Source organism: Marmota monax, unplaced genomic scaffold, assembly GCF_021218885.2.
Source record: "Marmota monax isolate L192 unplaced genomic scaffold, Marmota_monax_Labrador192_F-V1.1 WCK01_AAM20220418_F8-fsc00200, whole genome shotgun sequence".
NCBI classification, from domain to species: Eukaryota; Metazoa; Chordata; class Mammalia; order Rodentia; family Sciuridae; genus Marmota; species Marmota monax.
Genome location: NW_026692549.1, coordinates 1,487,681 through 1,500,877, shown reverse-complemented (window position 1 = coordinate 1,500,877; position 13,197 = coordinate 1,487,681). Strand labels below are relative to the sequence as shown.

General features: G+C 54.4%; 1 protein-coding gene across 2 annotated transcripts in view; it reads left to right on the top strand.

Annotated features, from left to right (window-relative positions):
- Window positions 1-13,197, top strand: part of Adgrd1 (adhesion G protein-coupled receptor D1) — a 97,631-nt gene that overhangs the window by 13,510 nt on the left and 70,924 nt on the right. For both annotated transcript variants that reach the window (XM_046445980.2, XM_046445979.2), the window contains one exon: window positions 8,080-8,259. In XM_046445980.2, the coding sequence (XP_046301936.1) occupies window positions 8,080-8,259 (180 nt within the window). The remainder of the gene's footprint in view (window positions 1-8,079; window positions 8,260-13,197) is intronic.

Genomic DNA, 13,197 nt, shown 5'->3' with positions numbered 1-13,197 from the left:
CCCTCAGGGACTGCCATCTGCTGTCGTCCCGCCAGCTGGGGGCCTTCAGGGTTTTCTTCCTTGAAGCAAAAGGAAAACGTCCATTTCTGGGGGGAAAGTTGACGCAGCCTCTGTGAGGCTCTGAGACTTGGGGGCAGACGGCCTCAGGCGACAGGTCGCTGTGCTGGTTCTGGGAGACCATGCAATTCCCTAAAAATAAGCAAGTGCTGTACGAGCCACAGACATGAGGCAGCGGCGTTTTGGGCTTTGGGGACCTGGGATTGTATGGAGCAGCTCTGAGGTCGGCCACTCAGCTGGGCGCACAGACAGTATGAGCTGGTCCTAAGTCAGACCTCAAAACACACCAGGCTGTTTGTCTCTCCAAACCCCAAACAAACCCAGGCCCAGTGACAGCAGCTGGCAGCCAGGAGAACAGAGTGTCCCTGCCCCAGGCTTGGGAGGCGAGGTCTGTGAGGCCGCATCTGGCTTTCCAGGGAGCAGCTTCTATGGGGAAGGAGCCTCTCCGCAGATTGGGCTGTAGCATGGGACTTGCTCTGGATTGGGGCTGAAAGGGCTGGGCCCAGGTGTCTTGTGACTGACACCATCCCAGGTGCCCACTGGATGGGAGATGGTGGCACCGAGGGAAGGGTGGCTTTTGGAAATCAGAGTCCTGACAAGTTCCCCAACTCCAAGGCCAAGATCTAGAGGCCTTGGAGTGAACTTTGCCCTAGGTCCATGCACAGCTTGTCAGACGCAGGGTTAAAATTTTAATTAGCTGCCGACATTGAAAAAAAGGAGACTTTTACCAGGCTTGGCACGCCTGCAATCCCAGCTACTTGGGAGGCTGAGGCAGGAGATCAAAAGTTTGAGGCCAGCCTCAGCAACTTGCCAAGACTCTAAAAAATAAACAACCAAAACAACGATGAAACAAAACAAAACAAACAACCCCAGAACAAATAGAAAATGTCAAGGATTTCTGATTTTCTTGAGAAATTGCTTTATGTTGTGCCTCTGTCTCTAGACCACCATGGCCCCCTCCAGGCCACCGTCCTCAGCTTCCTGCGTGTGACCTCAGCCGGGTTGGCAGGTTGGTATGTCCAGGGCTCCTGTCCAGGGCTGATCCTTTCTATGGTGGCCTGGGCAGCCACACAGCTTTGAGTGGACCTCTTTATCAGTAAACAGGTCAATGAGCTTCACCCCATGTGCCTCCCATGTGCCTCCCATGATGTGTGAAGACCAAGGGACAGACCGTGGCACCGGAGGCCAGCCGTGGAGGGGCTGCTGGGGTCTGCAGCCCTCTGGTGGTGGCTCCAGCTTCTTTCTGCAGCAGGGTCTCTCCCCAACAGGACGGCCGTCTTCCTGCCTTGGGGTCCCTCTGCCTTGGGCGGCCGTGGTTGGACTCCCCTGGCCCTGGCCCACCTGGAGCCTCAGGATGCACCATCCTGGTCACCCACACTCGGCTCTCGCTTGCTCAGCCCTGAAGAAGTGAGATGTCCAGAGCTGGAGTGAGGAAGAGCTGGGGCTTGCCTCGAGTCCTGCCCTGGGGACAGCCTCCTGCCCTGGGACCACCTGGAGCCCTGGGGGGTGTCCCTCACACGTGCACTTGACATCATGGCCAGACCCAGGAGGAAGCCAGGAAGCCTGAGGCAACTGTGTCTGGGACACGATACTGGCGAGATGGACGCTGGTCCTGGAGAGCTGGACTTTTCTCCCTGTGTCTGGATTTCAGCCTTGCAGAGCACCGGGTGCTGGGCCCACACAGGTTGCTGCACCCACACGGGGTGATGCATGCATTTCCCACTCACTGCTTTTGGTCAGGGGCTTTTCCTGGGTCCCAGGACCCAAACAAGGTCATCTGCCCAGCATTGTCCAAATCGAAGTCTCACAGTGGGAGGGGTGCAAGGTTGTGTCAGGGGACACTGGAACGTGACAACCGAGAGCTGTGCTCTATTTTAACACTATGTCTCATGGAGATGTGTTTCCACGCGTCACTCAGGGTGAGATCATCAGGAGGGCAAACGTCCAGAGCAGGTTGATTCGATCATATTTCATAATAATACGGGCAGTGTCTGGACACGGCGGAGGTCGCACAGTTAGGACTCGGAAGACGTGGACGGGCCCTTGGGGATCTGTCCAGCCACCCCCTCCACACTTGGTGGGGGACATGGAGTGACAGCCCATTATTCTTATAATAAGACCAACGTTTAAGGAGCGAGGACCCCACCCCAGGCCACTTTGCCTTCCTCATTCCAGAGCCGGGTGTCCTTTCCGCTTGTATTTTCAGCTGATTTTTAAAAAGAATGGGTTGGGAGGGGGTGAGGCACGAGCTCTCCAGAGAGCGGCCATCTGAGGAGCCTGGCTGTTCCCTGCGTTCTCAGCGAGAGGACGTCCTTCCCTCTGCTCCCACCCACGCAGCTCCTCCAGCATCTGCTTCCTGCATCCTGTGAGCTGTGGGGGGTTTGCCTTTTGGCAAACGGGTTCCTCCGGGGGAGGCTTCATGGCCACCAGCTGCTAAGTAGAGGAGCCGTGGGGGCCTTGGAGAGAAAGGCCATGGGACACTGCCGACCCCAGGGATAGTCTATGTGCCTTCACACCAGGGTCTCCTTCCACCTGCTTCCCGGTGTGAACAGGGGCTGGAAGGCCCCTCCCTGGGTGGTCCTGGCAGACCCGTCACCCTCAGCAGGCCCGCCAGCTCCTGGCTCCCAGGCAGGGACCTGCTCCTGGCAGGTGCTCCTGTCCTGGGTGCCTGCAGTCCCTGGGCGTGTCCTCCCCAGGACTTGCAGTCCACAGGCCTGGTTGCTCAGGTCTCCCTTACATGGCCTTTGGCTCTGTGAGGACGGTGTCTCGGCCACCACTCCTCCGAGTGCCTGAACTCTGCACATCTACTGGACAGGTGCGTCCAGGCCGACCACCCTGCTGGTGCGTAGGTCTCTTCAGAGGCCTCCAGTCAGGTGTGCCACTATGGGCCGTGGCTGCCACAGGGTCCCTTCCACAGGCAGCAACCTGGGGTGTCTATTGACTAGAGGGGGTGGCCCTACTGCTCATGCCAGGCATCCCCGCCACAGTGAAAGGTCAAGTGACAGTGAAGACAGGCACCTCCCAGCACTGAAGGGTCCACCATAGAGCTGCTTCACTTGCTTGTTCCCGTCTCCGGGGGATCGACTGCTGTTGGTGATGGTGATGCTGTTTGGCATGGAATAAACCACAACCTGGGTGATGGCCAGAGGAAGAGGAGGAGGAGGACCAAGAGGAAGAGGAGGAGGACCCACCTTGGACCTCTCTGACGTTGGAAAGCCGTTCCGGACACTGTGCCACATGCTATCTTGAGTGACTTCCACGTGGCCTTTGATCGGTTCAGCTTTGAGGGCTTCTGCTGCCTCCAGGAAGGCGTGTACCTGTGGGACCCCTCAGCTTTCCCTTCCTCCCTCCGTGAAGGTGTCCTGCTCTGTCCCCTGAAGATGCCCAGACCTTCCCCGGCTCTGACAGCACGGAGCGGTGGCTAGAGGACCTTCCTGCGCACTTCCCTCTCTTGGGCCTCAATGACTCTCTTCCCTTTGCTTGAGGTCATTTAAAAAGCTGTCAGCAAAATGCTGCCCTTGTTGCAGGGTGGAGACTGAGAATGGACTGGGGATTACCAGCCCCGTGTGGACTCAGCTGCTGTCCTTCTTGGGTCTCTGGTTCAGGGGACCATAGTGAAGGAAGTGGTCCTCAGAGAAGCTTTCATCCACTGTGCCCGCCTTAGAGATGGGGTAACTGGGCCCACGGCAGGGCCTTGGTGGCCTCTAGCCTCGATGTCTCTGGTGCTCCTGGGTTGGCCACGAGGCTCCCGACCCTGCAGTCTCTGCTGCCCACACAGGCTGGCTGGGAGGAGCTGGCAGCTGGTCACTCCATGGCGAAGAGACTCAGCCCTGGGGGCACTGCTCATCTGCCTCTCTGTCCTGCATGGAGCCCACACTGGATGGAACCGCAGATTCCGGAGGTTCCCTTTGCGTCACCTATGCACTTAACAAAGAGAGAAACTCGGATTTGATTCTAGGGAGCTTGGTCGACTAAGCCAGTCCAACTTCCCGAGAGGCACCGTAACCCTGGGCGACCGGGCCAGACCCTAGGCCTTTCTGGCCCAGAACCATCTTTTGTTTCTTAAGGTGTTAAAAAAATTGTTTTCTGAGATAATTGTAAATCAATAAATGGTTGCAAAAAATAATGAGATCTCATGCGTCCTTCACCCATGTCCCTGGACGCCAGCATCTTGTATAACCACAGGACAAAACTAACAGCCCACTGACCTCATTCAGAACATACGAGCTTCACCTGCCCCTTTGAGGGTCTACAGGTCTTTGGAAGTGGCAGACTCGGAATGATTTGGGTTTCTTAAAAATTTCAGAATTAGCTATTGCTTCTTTGTCCAAGGTTTCCGGCTTCTGAGCGCTCATGCATGATCGCACTCTCTCTCTCTGTTCTGGGGACTAACCTCTGGGTGCTCACCCACTAAGCCACATTCCCAGCCCTTTTTATTTTTTATTTTGAGACAACTTAGTGAGAACTAAGTTGCTCAGGGCCTTGCTAAGTTGCTGAGGTTGGCTTTGGACTTGCCATCCTTCTGCCTCAGCCTCCTGAGCAGCTGGGATCACGTGGCCCTTCCACCCAGCCTGACTCAACAGTGTCTCTTTTGGCTATTTTGTCATGAGTCTCAAAACTCTGTGGGTACCAAGTGGACTTTGGTCTGTGCATTTCTGGCCAACCCTCTTGTCCATTCCTGACCGTCTCTCTGTAGTGCACGGAGCTCTCCGGGCACTAGCCCTCTGCTTGGGTCCTATGGCTTCTGCTGGGAGGCCAGGCAGGCAGCTAGGGGTCCTGTGACATTTGGCCACTGGTGGCCTCTGCCCCTTCATGCTAAGTTTGGACTGGTCACTCACATCCCACAGGCCGGGGCAAGGAGCACTCCACAGGCTCCCTAAGAGGTGAGTGGCTGAGCCTCCATGTCTACAGCAGTGGAGAGCCCTTCTCTGCCTGGACACTGTGGCAGGCTGACAGGCAGCCCTCCAAGAGGCCCAGGTGCTCATGCCCTCAAGCTGGGACTGGCTGTTTTGTTGGGAGGATGAAGAGTTGACACTTGTGGAGGTCATGGGGGAGCCAGCCAGCTGCTAGGAAGTGGTCCCCAGATTCTGGAAATCACACCTTGAACGTACAGCGCTGTGCACACGAGGAGGGAGTGGCCTTCTCGTCTGCTAGAAGCCACGTAGACCTGTCCCTGCACCATCGGCTATGTGGGGTACACATGGCAGATATTTCTGCCACCTGCCACATCTGATTCCTGGGTTTTGTTCACCATCCGTCTTGTTGAAGGCCTTTCCTTGGTGTCTGGACAGAGAGGCACCCAGGGCTCAGCAGTGTGGACTCCCCCTGTCAGCACCCTGCTCCTCTCTGGTGCCGTCTGTTTTCCCTCCTCTGAACCAAGTTCATGACACGGTCCCCCACGTGGCACTCTCAAGGTCCCTGTGCATCTTTTCAGACCCCTGGAGATGCAGTCAGAGGTTGGAGCAGGCAGGCCCTACCGGGCCGGAAGCCAGGCCGAGCCAGCTGACATGAAAGGCTGGCCTCCACTACGGGCCTTCCACCCACTCTGTGTCCCCGGGTTCAGCGCCAACCCACATTTCCATCTTAATTTTTATTACCTGACCCTTACCTGACATTGTGTTGAATTTTTTATTTTTATTTTTCTTCTGGCCAGAGAGACATTAGGCCAAGACAGGATTATTTTTAATTGAGTGAAAGGAATTTTTAAATGCAGCAAGTTTTTGTAAAAAGATTGACTTCTGTGAATTCCACTGGGAATACGTTTCATAACAGGAATTTCACAATGTGCTGTGCTCACTTCCCTGTGAAATTGGCTGTTCCTAAGTGCAGAGACACAGGCAGGCTGAGGTTGGCACTGGCCTCGGAGCCACCACAGTGCAACGCAGGCTGTGGGGGGGAACAGCTGGTCTGGCCCCGGAGCCCTCCTCAGCCATGCCCCAATGTGCAGGGGTGAGTGTGGATGCGGGCCAGGCCTGATGTCACTGCATGCTCCTGAAGTGGCACCTCCGTGATGGGGACAGGTCACGGGCGTCCCCAGGGCTCTGCTCTGCAGGACCCTCCATGGCTCAGGCTCCACGCTGGCACCTCCCAGAGGTCCAGGAAGGTCTGGGTCCCCTCCGGTTTTTGAGATTCTTCTTTTTAAAAAACACACTTTTGGTCATCACACAGCAGTTGTGCCTATTTACGGGGCACAGTGAGATCTTCTAGGCATGTATATGGCGGGCACTGAGCAGATCAGGGCAACAGGTACCTCTGTCACCCCACAGGCTTGTCATTTCTCTGGTTGGGGACGCTCCAAATCACAAGGTTTCCTCTTCTGTGAAAAAGTACAAAGGAGAAATTCCAAGCCGGGGCGATAAAAATTGTGCTATTTCCCATGTTCCTATCGATGGCATCGGCCTAAACCCACCGTCTACAGAGCAGGTCGCCCTTGCAGGCCTTTGGAGGAGTCGCCTCCATGTGCTGATCCACAAGGCATTGCCCAAGTGTGGCAGTAGAGGACGCAGGTCATACAGGTGATCAGGGGCTCTCAGAACTGTGTCCTCAACCTCATCTGAAGCTAGACCTAAAGTGACTTTGTTGCCATTTATATAAATAGACATAGACCCAGGACAAGTACAGCCCCCTGCCTAGCCTGGCCTGTTTCCATCAACCCTGGGCAGGTCACAGGCACGCTGTCACCACAGTGCTGTCCAGCAAAGAGGGACCAGGCAGGCGGCTCAGTCCACCTTACATCGAGTCCAGCAGGTGGCCAGCTTAGCGGACATGCACACGCCACCTACTTCTGTTCTCGCACACCAGGGAAGGCAGGCGGGCGGAGATACCTGCAGGCAGAGGAGCAACAGAGGGGGAGAGGCCGCCAGCTCCACAGCGCAGCCCTGGGAGGCCTCAGTCCAATGGTCCACCTCCACTGGCTGGAGCCACCATGGCCCTGAGCCAGGGCCACCCAGACCTTCCCTGTCAAGAGCCGCTGGTCTTCAGGTTCAGTCTGCATCTGGGGAGGGAGGGACACGTCCGCCCTGTCCGAGCTCCTGCACACCAGTGCTGGGGACAGGGACTACCCAGTCCAGCAGAGCGTCGGGTCTGGACTTGCTGCCGTGTCTCTACCAGTCTCACGGGTTCAACTCTGGGACTTGAGCTGCACAGACAAGGAAACCCTAGAAGCTGCTTCTAGGCAGCTGAAAGAAAGTTCCCGATGGGATTTACCCTAAAGGCATAGAATTTGAGGTATGGGGTGGTGGGGAGACTAGTTTCCACTTCTATTTGGGCTATTCCTTCTAAAATGTGAAGAAAACCCTAAGACTCAACATGCGGCTGTTTAAAAAAGCTGTGAGTCCTGGTTAGGATGTGGCACAGCTCAGACATAAAAATGACGGGTGGAAGAGTGTTTACGGACGGGAGGACGCTCACAGGTGGTCAGCTCCTCCAAGAACAAGGTTTATGAGTGTGTGCATGGAACGGATCCTTTCTCTGCAAATAATGTTTCTGGTGGAGATTTTCGGGGAACTCCGTGCCATGGGTCTGGTGAAGGGGAGGAGCCCAGGCTGGTGTGTATTTCTGTCTGTGCCACAGGTTAGGCAGCTTTTGATCTCTATTGGCCACTGGGTTGGTGACCTTGGGCAAACTGGCCTCAATGGCCTCCGCTATGTCATGGGGGTGGCAGCAGGGTTGCTGCACTCTAAAAAGAGGCAATTCAGCTGCGTTAATTCAGATGCACATCTGTGATTTCAGTGATTTGGGAGGCTGAGGCAGGAGAATTGTGAGTTTGAGGCCATCCTCAATAACTTAGTGAGATTCTACCTGAAAATAAAGAAATTAAAAGGGCTGGGGTGTAGCCCAGTGTTTGAGCACCCTTGGGTTCCATCAAAAAACAGAAAAGGAGGTAATTTATATGAAACTTTTAGAAAAGTGCCTGGCATCCTGTGAGCCCTAACAGATGGCGGCTGAGAGCACCAGGTGCTTTCTGGGCTCTGAGCAGCTCTTCCCTCATCCTTCCACTGACCCATCCTTCTCTCTCCTCAGGGGTCACATTCTCCTTCTTCTGGAAGACGCAGGAAGAACAGTCCAGACCCATCCCTTCTGCATATGGGGGACAGGTCATCTCCAACGGGTTCAAGGTCTGCTCCACAGGCGGCAAAGGCTCTGTGGAACTGTACACGCGTGAGAATTCCATGACCTGGGAGGCCACCTTCAGCCCACCGGGTGAGTGTTGGCACAGTCCCAGTGACAGCCATGCAGGACCACCCGAATGGCACTGTTCCCCACACTCCTGCCCTGGGTCCCCGGTGTGATGCATGGTGATGGTTGCTGCTGCATGTTTGCACACGCAGATACAGCAGTGCAATGTGGCAGCTCGGCTCCCCAGCACCTCCCTCCCTCCCCCTCTGTCTCTGTCCGCTGTACTCTACTGGCCTCCCTTGAGTTCTGTGAGACCCCTCCCCACTTTTCCCCTCCTGTTTCCTCTCCAGCTTCCTCATATGGGGGAAAACATGCGACCCGTGACCTCCTGAGCCTTGTTTATTTTGCTTGACATAATGCTCTGGGTTCTACCCATTTTCTTGCAAATAGCATGATTTCATTCTTCACGGCTGAAGAAGACCCATTGTGCATCTCCACCACACTTGCTTTTTTTTGGGGGGGGCTTCCAATTAATTTATTAATTAATGTTAAATGAATATATAGGGCGGGGTTGTAGCTCAGTGGTAGAGCGCTTGCCTCCCATGCGTGAGGCCCTGGGTTCAATCCTCAGCACCACATAAAAATAATAATAATAATAAATAAATAAAAATAAAGATATTGTGTCCATCTACAACTAAAAAATTTTTAAAAAATGAATATATAAAACATAACATTTTCATTTTCATCTGTTGTAAGCATACAATTCAATGACATTAAATGCATGAAATACATTCACAATGCTGTGTGACTGTCACCACCATCTAGCCTTAAAACTTTTTGTTATTTTTTTATTAATGAATTTATTTATCTTCATTAGGCATATATGACAGCAGAATGCATTTTGATTCATTGTTCACAATTGCAGCACAGCTTTCCATTTCTCTGTTTGTACATGGTGTAGTGTCACACCACATGTGCAGTCATACACATATCTAGGTAATGATGTCCATCTCGTTCTACCATCTTTCCTGCCCCCATGCCCCTCCCTCCTCTTGGCCCAATCACAGTTCCTCCATTTTCCCCATGCCTCACCTCATTGTGGATCAGCATCCACTTATCAGAGAGAGCATTCAGCCTTTGGTTTTTGGGGATTGGCTTACTTTGCTTAGCATGATATTCTCCAATTCCATCCATTTACCTGCAGATGCCATGATTTTATTCTCTTTTAATGCTGAGTAATTTCCACTGTGTATCTACACCACATTTTCTTTATCCATTCATCTGTTGAAGGGCATCTAGGTTGCTTCCACAGTTTAGCTATTGTGAATTGAGCTGCAATGAACATTGATGTGGCTGCCTTACTATAGTAAGCTGATCTTAAGTCCTTTGGGTATAGATCAAGGAGTGGGATAGCTGGGTCGAATAGTGCTTCCATTCCAAGTTTTCAGAGGAATCTCCACACTGCTTTCCAGAGTGGTTGCACCAATTTGCAGTCAGGGGCTCCTTCTTCAAGAGGCTCCCTGGGCAGGTGACCAGGAAGGCGGGCTGTGCCTTTGGCAAGCAGATTCTTGCTGGGTCAGACCTGGGCCTGCAGCCCTGAGCAGGAGCTCCTGCCTCATGCAGGTGGCTGCGGGAGCCTGGGTTTCCATGTCAGTATCAGGGGACTGGGTGACCCTGCAGATGCTCAGCTGTGGCAGGGGTCCGGATGGAAAGTGGTGAGCTGAGGGCGGGGGTCAATCCCCCTCCTGCCTCCACTTCCAGGTTTACCAGGTGGTGAGAGAGTGTTTGGGGTGTGGAGGCTGCAGATTCAGAGAGCAGGGGTGGGGGGCGGATGTGGGGCACTGGGTGGCGAGTGGTGTTGGTGAAGGAGGGAGGGTGCAAGTCAGCAGAGGGGCTGAGCTCATGGCTGGGGGAGAAGCCGCAGAGTTTCTGCTGGGGGGGTTCTCAGTTTCTCTGTTACGGAGTTCACCTGCAGGGTGAAGTCACAGGTATGGGCGGGGGTAGTGTGGGGAGGCTGGGGAAGGCCTGCAGTGGACACTGGAGAAGGGGAGAGGTGACCTGGGCTTCTGGAGGACTTCAGGGTAGTGTTCAGGGAGGGCCCATGTGAAGGCCCCAGAGGGCAGGGCAGAGGTTGGGATGGTGACCCAGAAAGGCCTAGGCTGGTGCTCTGCCCAGGAAGTGACAGGTTTGCAGCACTCAAGGGGAACCCTGTCTGGCTTAATGGAGGGAGGGCACGTGGCCCACCAGACTCTGGAGCCAGGCAGCCTGGGCCAGGTCTGGGCCCTGTGCTTGTAGCCACGTGAACCTAGACACCTTCCTACCCCACCTGCTCCCTCAGTTTCCTCATTGCAATGTGAGTGACAGGATTGCTTCACAGGGAGCCTGAGCCCAGGGAGACAGAGCCTCCAGGGAGTCCATAGGCCCACAGGCCCAGAGCCAAGGGGCGCGGGGTCTGGACGTGTCCGCCTGTGCTTGGGAACGTGGGGAGCATACGCTCTGGATTAGCTCCCAGACCCCCTGGGCAGGAGATTGCCAGCCCCGCTCCACACAGCACCGCCCAAACCTTGTCGAGAGCTCCCACTGCCGCTGTCTGGGCTTCAAATCTCAGCACCTCATCTCTGTGCCCTTGGTCTGGCGGGACAGACAGAACCAGACACGTAGCAGGTTCTTTGAACTTGAACGTGTATTAAGATGAACTCAGCTGTTCCCACGGGGAAACAGGACTGTAAACGTCCCTGCAGGGCAGCGTGCTCTTCACTGGGTCATCGCTGGGATTTGTCCTTCTCACTGTGGAACCCAAGGGCAATGAAACCTTGGGCCTGTTTGGGATCCAAGTGTCCAGAGGCTCAAGATTATCAGAAGGTTGCACAGTCCTGAGCGAGAGGCCCTGATGTACGGCTGGGTGATGTACGGCAGGAGGACGTGTGTCCAGAGGACAGCCAACCAGAGGCTCATGACATGTTGGATGACCATCCATGTTGGACGCAGCTTCCTATGGCTGAGCACGGTCCGCATGCCAGGGTAAAGGGCGCCTGAAGGCTTACTGTGGAGCTGCCCAGGTAGCCAGGAGGCTGGTCTTCCTGCCACATCACGGCTACGTCACGGCCACATTGGCTGCTGTCACACACGCTGAGTCAGAGATGAGGGGGCTGCCCAGGGTGGGGGCTGAACGGGGACTTCAATGCTTCTGTGGTCCCATGCTGGGCTGCTTAGGCCATGTCTCTAGAAAATGTTCTGAACAGTTCCGGGTCTGACCATGAGTTGTGATTTAATTTTAGAACTAAGACTTCCCAACCTCTCTTGGGAATAAAGAGGGGCCATGGGGGGCTTTTTGTGCTGATGGCAGGTGAGGTATGTGGGGGCTGCCTCCTAGCTGCAGAAGTCACCCTTCGCCCTTCTGTGCCCTGCGGCCGGCCCAGAACCGAGTCCTCAGGGAAAGCAGGGTCCCCCTGACCTTCTCCCAGCCTCTCTGCAACTCTGCTGTGCTGTTTTTAGTGGACTCCTGTGTTTCCCACCCTTTCAGACCCCAGCACAGCCAGGTGTGGCGAGAGCCACGTACCTCCTGTCCCCAGGCACCCCACTGTCACCTGCTCTGCAGAGGGGCCTCACTGTGACCATGAGTCCACGGTGCCATGTCATGGTAGCCCCAGCCTGCGGTCCACCTGGGGGTCCACTCCTGGTGTTGGACACCCTTGGGGCTGGTGAGGCATCTGTCCAGACCTTGAGCCTGTCCTGGGTGGGCTGTGTGTCTTCTCATGGCTGAGTCACAGCCGTGCATTGTGGGTAACAGTGTCTGTCGTGTCTTTTGCAAGCCCTCCTCATGACGCTGTCTTGCAGAGCGGAGGTCTTTAAAGTCTTGGTGACGTCCAGCTGCCGTGGATTTTGTCCATGGTTCCACAGCAAACAGCCGTCACCAGACCCAGGCTCATCCCCTGTTTCTCCTGTCATTTCCAGGAGCATCACGGTTTTGCATTTTGCTTTCAGGCCTGCCATATGTCTTGGATTAATCTTTGCCATGGTGAGAGGGTCTGGGTTTATTCATTTTTACCTTTGCACTGAGTGCCCAGCGGTCTGGTGTTACTGGGTGGAAAGGCCAGCTTTGCTCGAGGGTATTACCTTTGCCCTTTTGCTGAGTGTCAGTGGATGGCCACTGCTGGTCCTGCCCAGGGCTGTCCAACCTGTCCCCTGCTTGCCTTCCCTGCCCACGCCGCACCTCCCTGCCTGAGTACTGCGGCTGTTTAGGGAGTCTTCAAGGCTGGGGGGTCAGTCCCCCAGCCTTTTTTTCTCCTGACTCTGTGGGGCTCTTCTTGGCATTTCCTCTTTATGGACTCTCGGACCAATTTGTTGCTATCCAAGAAATTATTTGCTGGGGTTTTCCTGGAATCTACAGAGCAACCCGGCGGGGAGAACTGACCTCTTGCCAGTATTGAGCCCACCTGTCCACGGACATGGGAGGTCTTTCTATTAGTTTAGTTCTTGTTTAGTCTCTTTCATTGGTCTTTTGTAGTTTTCCTCGGATCTTAGGCATTGCTTGTCAGACTTATACCAAAGTATTTCTTCTTCTCTTCCTTTTTTTCAGGGCCAATGTTAATGATACTTTTTTTTTTTTTTTAAATTCCACTTGTCCTTTTCTTGCGGACAGAAAGGTGGCTGATCCGCTTGTTCACCTGTGCTCTGTGATCTTGCTGTAATCAGGAACCATTTTCAGGAGGTTCGTTTTGTATTTGTTCTTATTCTTCAGGGTTTTTCTTTGTAGACAGCCACGCCATCTGCAAAGATGATTTTGTCACCCTTCTCAACATGCAAGCGCGTATCTTTTCTCTCTTGTCTGTGACATTGTCAGTGCCACCCAGGGTGCTGGAGGCCCTGTGAGCAGGACAACCTCCCACCCTTGCTCCTGACAGGCTGTGTTTTCATCTGGGTTCCAGGTCTGATTGACAGGTGCTCGTGTTCTGCATTTTAAAACTATTTTTTCCCTTTTGCTTGTGGTCACTTAGGTCAGTGACTCCTGTGTTAAAACGG